Below are 18,211 nucleotides of genomic sequence, written 5' to 3' on the forward strand. Positions count from 1 at the left end.
AGGCACCCTGTGAAAGGCCTCCTCTAAAATATGCCTTATGTGGCAGTAGGCAGGAAGAGGAGAAGTGAAGTGAATCACAAACACAATCAAGTCATTTCCTTGTATTTGTTTAGCCAGGATAGTCCCCTCAGTAACACCTGCCACTGTTTTCCAGGGAGTCCTGGGCTCCGTAAACTAAATCACATTTAGTTTCAACTTGGTCTTTTGTTTTGATTTAATTTAATTGACCTGGGATTTGATTTGACCTTGATTTGATGTGTCTTGAAAGACATCTCGTAAAATAAAATGTATAATTATTATGTGTATGTATTCTCTCCTCAGTCCTGGACAAGAGCCTGGTGGCCAGCTGTAAGGATTCCATAGGCTGGATGTTCTCGAAGCTGGATACTAATAATGACCTGTATCTGGACCAGGTAACTTTGTCTTGTCTGATAATCCTTTCATTTGTTTTACCACGGAGGACCACTTTGAAAACAAGTGTTTTAATGAATACTTTCAGGTGTTATCTTTCTGGGATCAGATTGCTCATCTCGTTTGACATGTACAGTACGTGATGTGTGTTATTTTTACACCAAATAAATGTAAAAATACATTTTAATTTCAGGCCGAGCTGGCAGCTATCAACCTGGACAAGTATGAGGTGTGCATCCGCCCATTCTTCAACTCCTGTGACGGCTACAAGGATGGGAGGGTATCCACCGCAGAGTGGTGCCTCTGCTTCTGGAGGGAAAGTGAGTTACTGACTGACTGACTGACTGACTGACTGACTGACTGACTGACTGGCTGACTGACTGGCTGACTGGCTGACTGACCCAGGGTTCTGCTTCTGGAGGGAAAGTGAGTTACTGGCTGGCTGACTGGCTGACTGGCTGACTGACTGGCTGACTGACCCAGGGTTCTGCTTCTGGAGGGAAAGTGAGTTACTGGCTGGCTGACTGACTGACTGGCTGACTGGCTGACTGACTGACTGGCTGACTGGCTGACTGACTGACTGGCTGGCTGGCTGACTGGCTGATTGGCTGGCTGACTGGCTGACAGACTGGCTGGCTGACTGGCTGACTGACTGACCCAGGGTTCTGCTTCTGGAGAGAAAGTGAGTTACTGACTGACTGACTGACTGGCTGACTGACTGACCCAGGGTTCTGCTTCTGGAGGGAAAGTGAGTTACTGACTGACTGGCTGACTGACTGGCTGACTGACTGACTGGCTGACTGGCTGACTGACTGACCCAGGGTTCTGCTTCTGGAGGGAAAGTGAGTGTTACTGACTGACTGACTGGCTGACTGACTGACTGGCTGACTGACTGACTGGCTGACTGACTGGCTGACTGACTGACTGACTGACTGGCTGACTGACTGACTGACTGACCCAGGGTTCTGCTTCTGGAGGGAAAGTGAGTGTTACTGACTGACTGACTGACTGACTGACTGACTGACTGGCTGACTGACTGACTGACCCAGGGTTCTGCTTCTGGAGGGAAAGTGAGTGTTACTGACTGACTGACTGACTGACTGGCTGACTGACTGACTGACCCAGGGTTCTGCTTATGGAGGGAAAGTGAGTGTTACTGACTGAGTGGCTGACTGACTGACTGACTGACTGGCTGACTGACTGACTGACCCAGGGTTCTGCTTCTGGAGGGAAAGTGAGTTACTGACTGACTGGCTGACTGACTGACTGGCTGGCTGGCTGACTGGCTGATTGGCTGGCTGACTGGCTGACAGACTGGCTGGCTGACTGGCTGACTGACTGACCCAGGGTTCTGCTTCTGGAGAGAAAGTGAGTTACTGACTGACTGACTGACTGGCTGACTGACTGACCCAGGGTTCTGCTTCTGGAGGGAAAGTGAGTTACTGACTGACTGGCTGACTGACTGGCTGACTGACTGACTGGCTGACTGACCCAGGGTTCTGCTTCTGGAGGGAAAGTGAGTGTTACTGACTGACTGACTGGCTGACTGACTGGCTGACTGACTGACTGACTGGCTGACTGACTGGCTGACTGACTGACTGACTGGCTGACTGACTGACTGACTGACCCAGGGTTCTGCTTCTGGAGGGAAAGTGAGTGTTACTGACTGACTGACTGACTGACTGACTGACTGACTGGCTGACTGACTGACTGACCCAGGGTTCTGCTTCTGGAGGGAAAGTGAGTGTTACTGACTGACTGACTGACTGACTGACTGACTGACTGGCTGACTGACTGACCCAGGGTTCTGCTTATGGAGGGAAAGTGAGTGTTACTGACTGAGTGGCTGACTGACTGACTGACTGACTGGCTGACTGACTGACTGACCCAGGGTTCTGCTTCTGGAGGGAAAGTGAGTTACTGACTGACTGGCTGACTGACTGGCTGACTGACTGACTGGCTGACTGACTGACCCAGGGTTCTGCTTCTGGAGGGAAAGTGAGTGTTACTGACTGACTGACTGGCTGACTGACTGGCTGACTGACTGACTGGCTGACTGACTGGCTGACTGACTGACTGGCTGACTGGCTGACTGGCTGACTGACTGACCCAGGGTTCTGCTTCTGGAGGGAAAATGAGTGTTACTGACTGACTGACTGACTGACTGACTGGCTGACTGACTGACTGACCCAGGGTTCTGCTTCTGGAGGGAAAGTGAGTGTTACTGACTGACTGACTGACTGACTGGCTGACTGACTGACTGACCCAGGGTTCTGCTTATGGAGGGAAAGTGAGTGTTACTGACTGAGTGGCTGACTGACTGACTGACTGACTGGCTGACTGACTGACTGACCCAGGGTTCTGCTTCTGGAGGGAAAGTGAGTTACTGACTGACTGACTGGCTGACTGACTGACCCAGGGTTCTGCTTCTGGAGGGAAAGTGAGTGTTACTGACTGACTGACTGACTGACTGGCTGACTGACTGACTGACCCAGGGTTCTGCTTCTGGAGGGAAAGTGAGTGTGTGACCAATCTGGGGTTTAAGGGACCACAATGGAAATAAGTCCTGTCTGTATTGTGCTACCCCTGACAAGTTTTTAAAATCAAACAATTTTTTTTACAACTGTCAAATAAAATCAATCTTAAGGCTGTGTTAGACTGCTGAGATCCACTGTCATATAAATACATCACCAATAGTGTTGCCTCTGCTTCTGGGGATGTGAGTGTTACTGACTGACTGACTCTCTTTCTCTTTCTCTCTCTCTCTCTCTCTCTCTCTCTCTCTCTCTCTCTCTCTCTCTTTCTCTCTTTCTCTTTCTCTCTCTCCCGTTCTCTTTCTCTCTCTATCTCTCTCTCTCTCTCTTTCTGCCTCTCTCTCTTTCTGTCTCTCTCTTTCTCTTCCTCTCTTTCTCTTCCCCTCTCTCTCTTTCTTTCTCTTCCTCTCTCTCTCTTTGTCTCTCTCTTTCTCTTCCTCTCTCTCTCTTTCTGTCTCTCTCTTTCTCTTCCTGTCTCTCTCTCTCTCCCCCTCTCTCTCTCCCCCTCTCTGTCTCTCTCTCTCCCTCTCTCTCTCTCTCTCTCTCTCTCTCTCTCTCTCTCTCTCATCCAAAGTCATCCATTATGCTAGTTCACTCAGCACTTAGTTGATAATCAATAAGAGTATAAAAGAATGAAAATACAAGATTTACTAAACCAATCAATGCAGGAGAAAAGTGTGATTATGAAAACGATTGATTGAAATTCCATTTAGAATAGAACGGTTGAAATGCTTTTTCTGGCATCACGTCTATGTTGTCTTCCTCAGAGCCCGCTTGTCTGGCTGAACTAGAGAGGATCCAGGTTCAACAAGTGGCCAAGAAGAAGCCTGGTAAGTGTCTGTCTTATAACAGGGACTTTACAGGAAATTGTCCCAAATGGCACCCTATTCCCTACATAGTGCACTACTTTTGCCCAGGGTATATATGGCTGTGGTTAAAAGTAGTGCACTATGTAGGGAATAGGGTATCATTTGGGATGCACAGAATGAGATGAATTAATTTAGTATATTGGTGTCTATGACTCTGCTATCAACTGGAAGGTTTTCTATATTGGAGTCTATGACTGCTATCAACTGGAAGGTTTTCTATATTGGTGTCTATGACTCTGCTATCAACTGGAAGGTTTTCTATATTGGTGTCTATGACTGCTATCAACTGGAAGGTTTTCTATATTGGAGTCTATGACTCTGTTATCAACTGGAAGGTTTTCTATATTGGTGTCTATGACTCTGCTATCAACTGGAAGGTTTTCTATATTGGTGTCTATGACTCTGCTATCAACTGGAAGGTTTTCCATATTGGTGTCTATGACTCTGTTATCAACTGGAAGGTTTTCTATATTGGTGTCTATGACTCTGCTATCAACTGAAAGGTTTTCTATATTGGAGTCTATGACTCTGTTATCAACTGGAAGGTTTTCTATATTGGAGTCTATGACTCTGTTATCAACTGGAAGGTTTTCTATATTGGAGTCTATGACTCTGTTATCAACTGGAAGGTTTTCTATATTGGAGTCTATGACTCTGTTATCAACTGGAAGGTTTTCTATATTGGTGTCTATGACTCTGCTGTCAACTGGAAGGTTTTCTATATTGGAGTCCATGACTCTGTTATCAACTGGAAGGTTTTCTATATTGGTGTCTATGACTCTGCTATCAACTGGAAGGTTTTCTATATTGGTGTCTATGACTGCTATCAACTGGAAGGTTTTCTATATTGGTGACTATGACTCTGTTATCAACTGGAAGGTTTTCTATATTGGTGTCTATGACTCTGCTATCAACTGGAAGGTTTTCTATATTGGGGTCTATGACTCTGCTATCAACTGGAAGGTTTTCTATATTGGTGTCTATGACTCTGCTATCAACTGAAAGGTTTTCTATATTGGTGTCTATGACTCTGCTATCAACTGAAATGTTTTCTATATTGGTGTCTATGACTCTGTTATCAACTGGAAGGTTTTCTATATTGGTGTCTATGACTCTGCTATCAACTGGAAGGTTTTCTATATTGGTGTCTATGACTCTGCTATCAACTGGAAGGTTTTCTATATTGGTGTCTATGACTCTGCTATCAACTGGAATGTTTTCTATATTGGGGTCTATGACTCTGCTATCAACTGGAAGGTTTTCTATATTGGTGTCTATGACTCTGCTATCAACTGGAAGGTTTTCTATATTGGTGTCTATGACTCTGCTATCAACTGGAAGGTTTTCTATATTGGTGTCTATGACTCTGTTATCAACTGGAAGGTTTTCTATATTGGTGTCTATGACTCTGCTATCAACTGGAAGGTTTTCTATATTGGTGTCTATGACTCTGCTATCAACTGGAAGGTTTTCTATATTGGTGTCTATGACTCTGCTATCAACTGGAATGTTTTCTATATTGGTGTCTATGACTCTGCTATCAACTGGAAGGTTTTCTATATTGGTGTCTATGACTCTGCTATCAACTGGAAGGTTTTCTATATTGGAGTCTATGACTCTGCTATCAACTGGAAGGTTTTCTATATTGGTGTCTATGACTCTGCTATCAACTGGAAGGTTTTCTATATTGGTGTCTATGACTCTGCTATCAACTGGAAGGTTTTCTATATTGGAGTCTATGACTCTGCTATCAACTGGAAGGTTTTCTATATTGGTGTCTATGACTCTGCTATCAACTGGAAGGTTTTCTATATTGGTGTCTATGACTCTGCTATCAACTGGAAGGTTTTCTATATTGGTGTCTATGACTCTGTTATCAACTGGAAGGTTTTCTATATTGTATTAGTTGTAGTTTCTTCTGAAGAACAGGTCGTTACGTCACACAGACGTTGGAATAGTTTCCGTGTGTTTCCTGGACATATGTTTCACATAAGGAATACAGGGGTGTGTGTTTCCTGGACATATGTTTCACATAAGGAATACAGGGGTGTGTGTTTCCTGGACATATGTTTCACATAAGGAATACAGGGGTGTGTGTTTCCTGGACATATGTTTCACATAAGGAATACAGGGGTGTGTGTTTCCTGGACATATGTTTCACATAAGGAATACAGGGGTGTGTGTTTCCTGGACATATGTTTCACATAAGGAATACAGGGGTGTGTGTTTCCTGGACATATGTTTCACATAAGGAATACAGGGGTGTGTGTTTCCTGGACATATGTTTCACATAAGGAATACAGGTGTGTGTGTTTCCTGGACATATGGTTCACATAAGGAATACAGGTGTGTGTGTTTCCTGGACATATGTTTCACATAAGGAATACAGGGGAGTGTGTTTCACATAAGGAATACAGGTGTGTGTGTTTCCTGGACATATGTTTCACAAAAGGAATACAGGGGAGAGTGTTTCACATAAGGAATACAGGTGTGTGTGTTTCCTGTACATATGGTTTCACATAAGGAATAACAGTGTGTATGTTTCACATAAGGAATACAGGGGTGTGTGTTTCCTGTACATATGTTTCACATAAGGAATAACGTTGTGGAGGATCTATTCCCACTGATCTACTCGTCAGCCTGTTCTGGTGTAGGCGGGTGTTAGCTGCTGCTGCTAGCGTCTGCCCGTGTTGTGGCTGGTGTGTGTCTGTGTAGTGAGGTACAGTGTGTGTGTCTGTGCGGTGAGGTACAGTGTGTGTGTCTGTGCGGTAAGGTACAGTGTGTGTGTGTGTGCGGTGAGGTACAGTGTGTGTGTCTGTGTGTAGTGAGGTACAGTGTGTGTGTCTGTGTGTAGTGAGGTACAGTGTGTGTGTGTGTGTGTGTGTGTGTGTGTGTGTGTGTGTGTGTGTGTGTGTGTGTGTGTGTGTGTGTGTGTGTGTGTGTGTGTGTGTGTGTGTGTGTGTGTGTGTGTGTGTGTGTGTGTGTGTGTACTTGTGTAGTGCTGAGAGGGTGCCTGGAGCACATCGTGTTAGGATTGTGCCGTGGCTAGTGTGTGTGTGTGTGTGTGTAGTTTGTGTGTAGTTGTGTAACAAGGTGACTGCAGCAACAGGGAAGCTGGAGGATGCTCATTAAACAGACAGGCAGCAGCCAGAATCAAGGCCTAATCAGGCTGATTGGAGAGCAGTGCTAAGGTGAACCCCATGGAGCCCACAGCAGGCTCAGAGAGAGAGGGGTTTTTATTTCATTATTCCTTTATTAGTCCAACAGTTACATCACCAACAGAACAAACCCCACTTCACTTCAACAGACTACAAAGTTAGAACCAAGCCCCCTTCCTCGTCCAGGGTATGTAGAGCCCCCTCTGACGCCCCACACCACTACAAAGTCCCCCGGATGGTTCCCCAGCCTCCCCCATATAGATGGTTCAGTGTCAGCCGAGGCGGAACCAGGCCCAGCAGCACAGCTCTGGGCTCCGTACACCCTACCCCTGCATCTCATGTTTCCTGGTCTTCCACACTGCCATTCTGGTCTGACCCAACACCCGCTCCTCACAGAACAGACACCCCCCTCCCCACAGAACAGACACCCCCTCCTCACAGAACAGACACACCCCTCCTCACAGAACCCCACAGAACAGACACACCCCTCCCCACAGAACAGACACCCCCCTCCCCACAGAACAGACACCCCCTCCTCACAGAACAGACACACCCCTCCTCACAGAACCCCACAGAACAGACACACCCCTCCCCACAGAACAGACACCCCCTCCTCACAGAACAGACACACCCCTCCTCACAGAACCCCACAGAACAGACACACCCCTCCCCACAGAACAGACACCCCCTCCCCACACAACAGACACCCCCTCCTCACAGAACAGACACCCCCCTCCCCACAGAACAGACACCCCCCTCCCCACAGAACAGACACCCCCTCCCCACAGAACAGACACCCCCTCTTCACAGAACAGACACCCCCCTCCCCACAGAACAGACACCCCCCTCCCCACAGAACAGACACCCCCCTCCCCACAGAACAGACACACCCCTCCCCACAGAACAGACACCCCCTCCCCACAGAACAGACACCCCCTCCCCACAGAACAGACACCCCCTCCCCACAGAACAGATACCCCCCTCCCCACAGAACAGACAACCCCTCCCCACAGAACAGACACCCCCTCCCCACAGAACAGACACCCCCTCCCCACAGAACAGACACCCCCCTCCCCACAGAACAGACAACCCCTCCCCACTGATGGATCAAGGTGTGCCACGTATCTGTTGGTAGCGATAGCCCTGTGAATAATCCTCCACTGTAGATCAGCAATATGCTTCTCAATGAGAGTCTTATACAGGGAGCGCCAACATCCTCTCAGAGAAGAACCTGGTCCCAACCTCCCCTACCAGACCGTTCGTTGCCCTCAGCCCATGCAGATGGTCTTCCTGAGCCATCTTCACAGACACTGTGTACAGAGCCTTTTAGCTGGCTGTGGAAAAGGCCCCCGGCTCTGAAGTCTTGAATGATAGGATCATTTCCTCACCCTCCTGGTGTTCCTCTGCAGTGGCAGCAATGGTGAAAGGAGGCAGGTCAGTGTCAGTCGTGGTTAGACGGTCCAGTCTCTGCCTCCTCCTCGGCAGCTCTCTGAACGAGCCCGGTAGTGTAGCACGGACCCCCTCCACCTCCTGCTGTACACGGACCCCTCCACCTCCTGCTGTAGCACGGACCCCCTCCACCTCCTGCTGCAGCACAGACCACCTCCTACTGTAGCACGGACCCCCTCCACCTCCTGCTGTAGCACGGACCCCCTCCACCTCCTGCTGTAGCACGGACCCCCTCCACCTCCTGCTGTAGTACAGACCCCCTCCACCTCCTGCTGTAGCACAGACCCCCACACCTCCTGCTGTAGTACAGACCCCCGCCACCTCCTGCTGCAGTACGGACCCCTTCCACCTCCTACTGTAGTTTGTCTGTAATTACACTGGGCACATCACCCTGCGTGTCTGTAATTACACTGGGCACATCACGCTGCGTGTCTGTAATTACACTGGGCACATCACCCTGCGTGTCTGTAATTACACTGGGCACATCACCCTGCCTGTCTGTAATTACACTGGGCACATCATTCTGCGTGTCTGTGAGACAGGCGTATCAGCCTCGGAGTCATGATCTCCCCGCCACGGCAACCTGGCTTCATCAACATCATCAACATTAACATCAACAGTATTGGCGACGGAATCTGTGCCCTGCTCATCCCGCTCCCTGTGCCCTGCTCTCCCTGTGCCCTGCTCTCCCTGCTCCCTGTGCCCTGCTCTCCCTGTGCCCTGCTCTCCCTGTGCCCTGCTCTCCCTGCTCCCTGTGCCCTGCTCTCCCTGTGCCCTGCTCTCCCCGCTCCCTGTGACCTGCTCTCCCTGTGCCCTGCTCTCCCTGTGCCCTGCTCTCCCTGTGCCCTGCTCTCCCTGTGCCCTGCTCTCCCTGTGCCCTGCTCTCCCCGCTCCCTGTGCCCTGCTCTCCCTGCTCCCTGCTCTCCCTGTGCCCTGCTCTCCCTGTGCCCTGCTCTCCCTGTGCCCTGCTCTCCCTGTGCCTTGCTCTCCCTGTGCCCTGCTTTCCCTGCTCCCTGCTCTCCCTGTGCCCTGCTCTCCCTGTGCCCTGCTCTCCCCGCTCCCTGTGCCCTGCTCTCCCTGTGCCCTGCTCCCTGCTCTCCCTGTGCCCTGCTCTCCCTGTGCCCTGCTCTCCCTGTGCCCTGCTCTCCCCGCTCCCTGTGCCCTGCTCTCCCTGTGCCCTGCTCTCCCTGTGCCCTGCTCTCCCCGCTCCCTGTGCCCTGCTCTCCCTGCTCCCTGTGCCCTGCTCTCCCTGTGCCCTGCTCCCTGTGCCCTGCTCTCCCCGCTCCCTGTGCCCTGCTCTCCCCGCTCCCTGTGCCCTGCTCTCCCCGCTCCCTGTGCCCTGCTCTCCCTGCTCCCTGCTCTCCCTGCTCCCTGTGCCCTGCTCTCCCTGTGCCCTGCTCTCCCTGTGCCCTGCTCTCCCCGCTCCCTGTGCCCTGCTCTCCCCGCTCCCTGTGCCCTGCTCTCCCCGCTCCCTGTGCCCTGCTCTCCCTGCTCCCTGTGCCCTGCTCTCCCCGCTCCCTGTGCCCTGCTCTCCCCGCTCCCTGTGCCCTGCTCTCCCTGCTCCCTGTGCCCTGCTCATCCCGCTCCCTGTGCCCTGCTCTCCCTGCTCCCTGTGCCTGCATGCCTGCCGCTTATCTCCAATCTCCCCACAATCAAAACTTCAGACTGTAGTCACATTAACCATGTAGACTTTCACCTCATACGTCACCTGATACCAGATACATAAGTTAGAGTAACACCATCCGCTTGATAAGGTGCTCCTCTTTCAGAAACACAGCTACTTCCTTATTCATTTCCTCCCTCCCCTCCTTCCCTCCCTCCCTCCCTCCCTCCCTTCCTCCTCCTCTCCCTCCCTGCTCTCACTCCCTCCCCTCCCTTCTCTCACTCCCTCCCCTCCCTTCTCTCACTCCCTCCTCTCACCTCCTCTACCTCCTTCCTCTCACTCCTCCTCTCCCTCCCTCCCTCCCTCCTCTCACTCCTCCTCTCACTCCCTCCCCTCCCTCCTCTCCCTCCTCTCCCTCCCTCCTCTCACTCCCCTCCCTCCTCTCACACCCTCCTCTCCTTCCCTCCTCTGCCTCCCTCCTCTCCCTCCCTCCTCCTCTCACACCTCCTCTCCCTCCCTCCCTCCCTCCCTTCTCTCCCTCCCTCCTCTCACTCCTCCTCTCCCTCCCTCCCTCCCTCCCTCCTCTCACTCCTTCCTCTCTCCTCCTCTCCTTCCCTCCTCTGCCTCCCGCCTCCTCTCCCTCCCTCCCTCCCTCCTCTCCCTCCCTCCCCTCCCTCCCTCACTCCTCTCACTCCCTCACTCCCTCCTATCCCTCCTTCCTCTCACTCCTCCTCTCACTCCTCCTCCTCTCACTCCCTCCTCTCCCTCCCTTCCTCCTCCTCTCCCTCCTCTCCCTCGCTCCCTCCTCTCACTCCTCCTCCCCTCACTCCTCCTCTCCCTCCCTCCCTCCCTCCCTCCTCTCCCTCCCTCCCTCCCTCCTCTCACTCCTCCTCTGCCTCCTCTCCCCTTCCTCCTCTCCCTCCTCTCCCTCTCTCCTCCCCTCACTCCTCCTCTCCCTCCCTCCCTCCTCTCACACCCTCCTCTCCTTCCCTCCTCTGCCTACCTCCTCTCCCTCCATCCTCCTCTCACGCCTCCTCTCCCTCCCTCCCTCCCTTCTCTCACTCCCTCCTCTCACCTCCTCTCCCTCCCTCCTCTCACTCCTCCTCTCCCTCCCTCCCTCCCTCCTCTCACTCCTTCCTCTCTCCTCCTCTCACACCCTCCTCTCCTTCCCTCCTCTGCCTCCCTCCTCCTCTCCCTCCCTCCCTCCTCTCACTCCCTCCCCTCCTTCCTCTCCCTCCCTCCCTCACTCCTCTCACTCCCTCCCCTCCCTCCTCTCCATCCCTCCTCTCACTCCTCCTCTCACTCCTCCTCCTCTCACTCCCTCCTCTCCCTCCCTTCCTCCTCCTCTCCCTCCTCTCCCTCACCTGTTCCTCCTCTCACTCCTCCTCTCACTCCCTCCTCTCTCTCCCTCCTCCTACCTCTCAACTCCCTCCCTCCCTCCCTCCTCCCCTCACTCCTCCTCTCCCTCCCTCCTCTCACTCCCTCCCCTCCTTCCTCTCACACCCTCCTCTCCTTCCCTCCCTCCCTTCTCTCACTCCCTCCTCTCACCTCCTCTCCCTCCCTCCTCTCACTCCTCCTCTCCCTCCCTCCCTCCCTCCTCTCACTCCTTCCTCTCTCCTCCTCTCACACCCTCCTCTCCTTCCCTCCTCTGCCTCCCTCCTCCTCTCCCTCCCTCCCTCCTCTCACTCCCTCCCCTCCTTCCTCTCCCTCCCTCCCTCACTCCTCTCACTCCCTCCCCTCCCTTCTCTCCATCCCTCCTCTCACTCCTCCTCTCACTCCTCCTCTTCTCACTCCCTCCTCTCCCTCCCTTCCTCCTCCTCTCCCTCCTCTCCCTCACCTGTTCCTCCTCTCACTCCTCCTCTCACTCCCTCCTCTCTCTCCCTCCTCCTACCTCTCAACTCCCTCCCTCCCTCATCCCTCAGTCCTCCTCTCACTCCCTCCCCTCCTTCCTCTCACACCCTCCTCTCCTTCCCTCCTCTCCCTCCCTCCCTCCTCTCACTCCTCTGAACAAAAAAGGACAGCAACCTCTCACCACACACAGCACCCTCACACAACCAACTCCAGAGACAGAGAGAGAGAGAGACTCTCCTTCCAGTGTTGTGATTGGCAGGCCTGTCAGTACAGGTGCCAATCAAAGGACAACAAGGAACCAAACCAAAAAACAGGCCGACTGACATGATTGTGATTTTACTCCTCTGCTCAAGGATACCTAATGCTCCTACAGCAGAAGTGTGCAGTATGGTGGGATATGGTGCAGTATGTTGGGATATGGTGCAGTATGGTGCAGTATGTTGGGATAGGGTACAGTATGGTGCAGTATGATGGGGTATGGTGCAGTATGTTGGGATATGGTGCAGTATGTTGGGTATGGTACAGTATGGTGCAGTATGATGGGGTATGGTGCAGTATGATGGGGTGTGGTGCAGTATGGTGGGGTATGGTGCAGTATGTTACAGTATGGTGCAGTATGATGGGGTATGGTGCAGTATAATGAGGTATGGTGCAGTATGTTGGGGTATGGTGCAGTATGGTGCCATATGGTGGGGTATGGTGCAGTATGTTACAGTATGGTGCAGTATGTTGGGGTATGGTGCAGTATGTTGGGGTATGGTGCAGTATGCTGGGGTATGGTGCAGTATGCTGGGGTATGGTGCAGTATGGTGGGGTATGGTGCAGTATGTTGGAGTATGGTGCAGTACGGTGCAGTATGGTGGAGTATGGTGCAGTATGGTGGAGTATGCTGCAGTATGGTGGAGTATGGCGCAGCGTGTTGTGGTATGGTGCAGTATGGTGGAGTATGGTGCAGTATGGTGGAGTATGGTGCAGTGTGGTGGAGTATGGTGCAGTGTGGTGGAGTATGGTGCAGTATGGTGGAGTATGGTGCAGTATGTTGGAGTATGGTGCAGTATGTTGGAGTATGGTGCAGTATGGTGGGGTATGGTGCAGTATGTTACAATATGGTGCAGTATGTTACATTATGGCACAGTATGTTAGGGTATGGTGCAGTATGTTGGGGTATGGTGCAGTATGTTACAGTATGGTGCAGTATGTTACAGTATGGTGCAGTATGGTGGGGTATGGTGCAGTATGTTGGGGTATGGTGCAGTATGTTACAGTATGGTGCAGTATGGTGGGGTATGGTGAAGTATGGTGGGGTATGGTGCAGTATGATGAGGTATGGTGCAGTATGTTGGGGTATGGAGCAGTATGGTGGGGTATGGAGCAGTATGTTACAGTATGGTGCAGTATGTTGAAGTATGGTGCAGTATGTTGGGGGTATGTTACAGTATGGTACAGTATGGTGCAGTATGTTACAGTATGGTGCAGTATGTTGGGGTATGGTGCAGTATGTTACAGTATGGTGCAGTATGTTGGGGTATGGTGCAGTATGGTGGGGTATGGTGCAGTATGTTATAGTATGGTGCAGTATGGTGGGGTATGGTGGGGTATGGTGCAGTATGTTGGGGTATGGTGCAGTATGTTACAGTATGGTGCAGTATGTTGGGGTATGGTGCAGTATGATGGGGTATGGTGCAGTATGTTACAGTATGGTGCAGTATGTTGGGGTATGGTGCAGTATGTTGGGGTATGGTGCAGTATGGTGGGGTATGGTGCAGTATGTTGGGGTATGGTGCAGTATGTTATAGTATGGTGCAGTATGGTGGGGTATGGTGCAGTATGATGAGGTATGGTGCAGTATGTTGGGGTATGGAGCAGTATGATGGAGTACGGTGCAGTATGGTGGGGTATGGTGCAGTATGTTACAGTATGGTGCAGTATGTTGGGGTATGGTGCAGTATGATGAGGTACGGTGCAGTATGTATGGAGAGGAGGGAGGGGAGGGAGTGAGAGGAGTGAGGGAGGGAGGGAGAGGAAGGAGGGAGGGAGAGGAGGAGGGAGGCAGAGGAGGGAAGGAGAGGAGGGTGTGAGAGGAGGAGAGAGGAAGGAGTGAGAGGAGGGAGGGAGGGAGGGAGAGGAGGAGTGAGAGGAGGGTATGGAGCAGTATGGTGGGGTATGTTACAGTATGGTGCAGTATGTTACAGTATGGTGCAGTATGTTGGGGTATGGTGCAGTATGTTGGGGTATGGTGCAGTATGTTGGGGTATGGTGCAGTATGGTGGGGTATGGTGCAGTATGTTACATTATGGTGGGGTATGGTGCAGTATGTTGGGGGTATGGTGCAGTATGGTGGGGTATGGTGCAGTATGGTGGGGTATGGTGCAGTATGTTACAGTATGGTGCAGTATGGTGGGGTATGGTGCAGTATGTTACAGTATGGTGCAGTATGGTGGGGTATGGTGCAGTATGGTGGGGTATGGTGCAGTATGGTGGGGTATGGTGCAGTATGTTACAGTATGGTGCAGTATGTTGGGGGTATGGTGCAGTATGTTGGGGGTATGGTGCAGTATGGTGGGGTATGGTGCAGTATGGTGGGGTATGGTGCAGTATGTTACAGTATGGTGCAGTATGGTGGGGTATGGTGCAGTATGTTACAATATGGTGCAGTATGGTGGGGTATGGTGCAGTATGGTGGGGTATGGTGCAGTATGTTAAAGTATGGTGCAGTATGGGTACCAACTGAGGATAAGGAGGAACCAAACCAAAAACAGGCTTTAAATATTTGAAGACAAGTTTAAAGTTAGTTCCCCATTGGGACTTGAAATGTCTTATTCCTTGTCTCGTCTCTTTATTTTGGGGGCATTTGTAACTCCGCCCCCTCGCTACAGTGTTTATGTAAAGTGGCAGTTGTGTTTGACAGTTGGTCTGAAGGGAGGAGGCTGAAACAGAGGGGGAACTGTCACAGGACTGTCAACCATTTTAACATGACACTATCAAGACATAGACATAAAGTTGAAGTCGGAAGTTTACATACATCTTAGCCAAATACATTTAAACTCAGTTTTTCACAATTCCTGACATTTAATCCTAGTAAAAAAAATCCCTGTTTTAGGTCAGTTAGGATCACCACTTTATTTTAAGAATGTGACATGTCAGAATAATAGTAGAGATATGTCACGATCGTCGTAGGAACATTCAGACCAAAGCGCAGCGTCACATTGGTTCGACATATTTTATTGATAAGTGAAACGCACAAAAAACAATAACGCGACACGTGACGCTCATGCAGTGCTCACAGGCAACTACACAGGAACGAGATCCCACAAAACACAGTAGGGAAATGGCTGCCTAAATATGATCCCCAATCAGAGACAACGCTAAACAGCTGCCTCTGATTGGAAACCATACCAGGCCAACGTAGAAATTAATACACTAGATCACCCACCCTAGTCACACCCAAAATAGAGAATAAAAAGGCTCTCTATGGTCAGGGCGTGACAAGATAATGATTTATTTCAGCTTTTATTTCTTTCATCACATTCCCAGTGGGTCAGAAGTTTACATGCACTCAATTAGTATTTGGTAGCATTGCCTTTAAATTGTTTAACTTGGTTCAAACGTTTCGGGTAGCCTTCCAGAAGCTTCCCATAATAAGTTGGGTGAATTGTGGCCCATTCCTCCTGACAGAGCTGGTGTAACTGAGTCAGGTTTGTAGGCCTCCTTGCTCGCACATGCTTTTTCAGTTCTGCCCACAAATGTTCTATAGGATTGAGGTCAGGGCTTTGTGATGGCCACTCCAATACCTTAACTTTGTTGTACTTTTTGCCACAACTTTGGAAGTATGCTTGGGGTCATTGTCCATTTGGAAGACTCATTTGCGACCAAGCTTTAACTTCCTGACTGATGTCTTGAGATGTTGCTTCAATATATCCACATCATTTTCCTTCGTCATGATGCCATCTATTTTGAGAAGTGCACCAGGCCCTCCTGCAGCAAAGCACCCCCACAACATGATGCTGCCACCCGGGTGCTTCACGGTTGGGATGGTGTTCTTCGGCTTGCAAGCCTCCCCCTTTTTCCTCCAAACATAACGATGGTAATTATGGCCAAACAGTTCTATTTTTGTTTAATCAGACCAGAGGACATTTCTCCAAAAAGTACAATCTTTCTCCCCATGTGCATTTGCAAAACGTAGTGTGGCATTTTTATGGCGGTTTTGGAGCAGTGGCTTCTTCCTTGCTGAGCGGCCTTTCAGGTTATGTTGATATAGGACTCGTTTTACTGTGGATATTGATACTTTAGTACCTGTTTCCTCCAGCATCTTCACAAGGTCCTTTGCTGTTGTTCTGGGATTGATTTGCACTTTTCACACTGAAGTACGCTCATCTCTAGGAGACAGAAGGCACCTCCTTCCTGAGCGGTATGATGACTGCGTGGTCCCATGGTGTTTAAACTTGCGTACTATTGTTTGTACAGATGAACGTGATACCTTCAGGCATTTGGAAATTGCTCCCAAGGATGAACCAGACTTGTGGAGGTCTTGACTGATTTCTTTAGATTTTCCCATGATGTCAAGCAAAGAGGCACTGAGTTTGAAGGAAGGCCTTGAAATACATCCACAGCTACACCTCCAATTGACTCAAATGATGTCAATTAGCCTATCAGATGCTTCTAAAGCCATGACCCTAATTTTCTGGAATTGTCCAAGCTGTTTAAAGGCACAGTCAACTTAGTGTATGTAAACTTCTGACCCACTGGAATTGTGATACAGTGAATTATAAGTGAAAAAATCTGTCTGTAAACAATTGTTAGAAAAATGACTTGTCCTAATCAACTTGCCAAAACTTTAGTTTTTTAACAAGAAATCTGTGGAGTGGTTGAAAAACGAGTTTTAATGACTCCAACTTAAGTGTATTTAAACTTCCGACTTCAACTGTACATGAGTAAATATATATATATTAAAATGACACTATCACAGCAGAGAGAGACGTGCCTGAGTAAATATATAGATTAGAATGACACTATCACAGCAGAGAGAGACATGCCTGAGTAAATATATAGATTCAAATGACACTATCACAGCAGAGAGAGACATGCCTGAGTAAATATATAGATTCAAATGACACTATCACAGCATAGAGAGACATGCCTGAGTAAATATATAGATTAGAATGACACTATCACAGCATAGAGAGACATGCCTGAGTAAATATATAGATTAACATGACACTATCACAGCATAGAGAGACATGCCTGAGTAAATATATAGATTAAAATGACACTATCACACTATTTATTTAATTGTTTTGCCTTTACCTCCCTTATCTCACCTAATTTGCTCACATTGTATATAGACTTATCTTTCTACTGTATTATTGACTGTATGTTTGTTTTACTCCATGTGTAACTCTGTTGTTGTTGTATGTGTCTAACTGCTTTGCTTTATCTTGGCCAGGTCGCAATTGTAAATGAGAACTTGTTCTCAACTTGCCTACCTGGTTAAATAAAGGTGAAATAAAATGAAAAATAAAATAAAATAGAGAGACATGCCTGAGTAAATATATAGATATAAATATATAGATAAATATATAGATATAAATATATAGATAAATATATAGATATACATATATAGATAAATATATAGATAAATATATAGATATAAATATATAGATATAAATATATAGATAAATATATAGATAAATATATAGATATACATATATAGATAAATATATAGATAAATATATAGATATAAATATATAGATATAAATATATAGATAAATATATAGATAAATATATAGATATACATATATAGATAAATATATAGATATAAATATATAGATAAATATAGATATATATAGATATAAATATATAGATAAATATATAGATATAAAATTATAGATAAATATATAGATATAAACATATAGATAAATATATAGATAAATATATAGATAAATATATAGATATAAATATATAGATAAATATAGATATAAATATATAGATATAAATATATAGATAAATATATAGATATAAATATATAGATAAATATATAGATATAAATATATAGATAAATATATAGATATAAATATATAGATAAATAGATAGATAGATTAATGCATCTTGAATAAGGGCTCAATAAAGCAGACCTGAGTCCCGTCTCTCTCTCTCTGAGACAAACACATTTTGATGGACCTTGGATTATGTGATGCCTGGTTGTGTCACCTGGCTATCTTGAGATGAATGCGCTAGCTGTGGGTCTCTCTGGATGGGAACGTCTGCTAAATGACTACACTGTAATGTAGTGCTGTGGGTTTTATGTGTAGTTTCCTGTTTGGACCCCAGGAAGAGCAG

At 48.5% G+C, this 18,211-nt stretch overlaps 1 protein-coding gene across 1 annotated transcript in view; it reads left to right on the forward strand.

Moving 5' to 3' along the window:
- The window catches only part of LOC110515875 (testican-2), a 113,353-nt gene that overhangs the window by 83,721 nt on the left and 11,421 nt on the right, over positions 1–18,211 (forward strand). Inside the window, exons 7-9 of the mRNA XM_090228774.1 lie at positions 322–413; positions 605–731; positions 3,713–3,775. Coding sequence (XP_090084900.1) covers positions 322–413; positions 605–731; positions 3,713–3,775 — 282 coding nt within the window. The remainder of the gene's footprint in view (positions 1–321; positions 414–604; positions 732–3,712; positions 3,776–18,211) is intronic.

Source organism: Oncorhynchus mykiss, unplaced genomic scaffold, assembly GCF_057628025.1.
Source record: "Oncorhynchus mykiss isolate SJ-2025 unplaced genomic scaffold, ASM5762802v1 scaffold101, whole genome shotgun sequence".
NCBI lineage: Eukaryota > Metazoa > Chordata > Actinopteri > Salmoniformes > Salmonidae > Oncorhynchus > Oncorhynchus mykiss.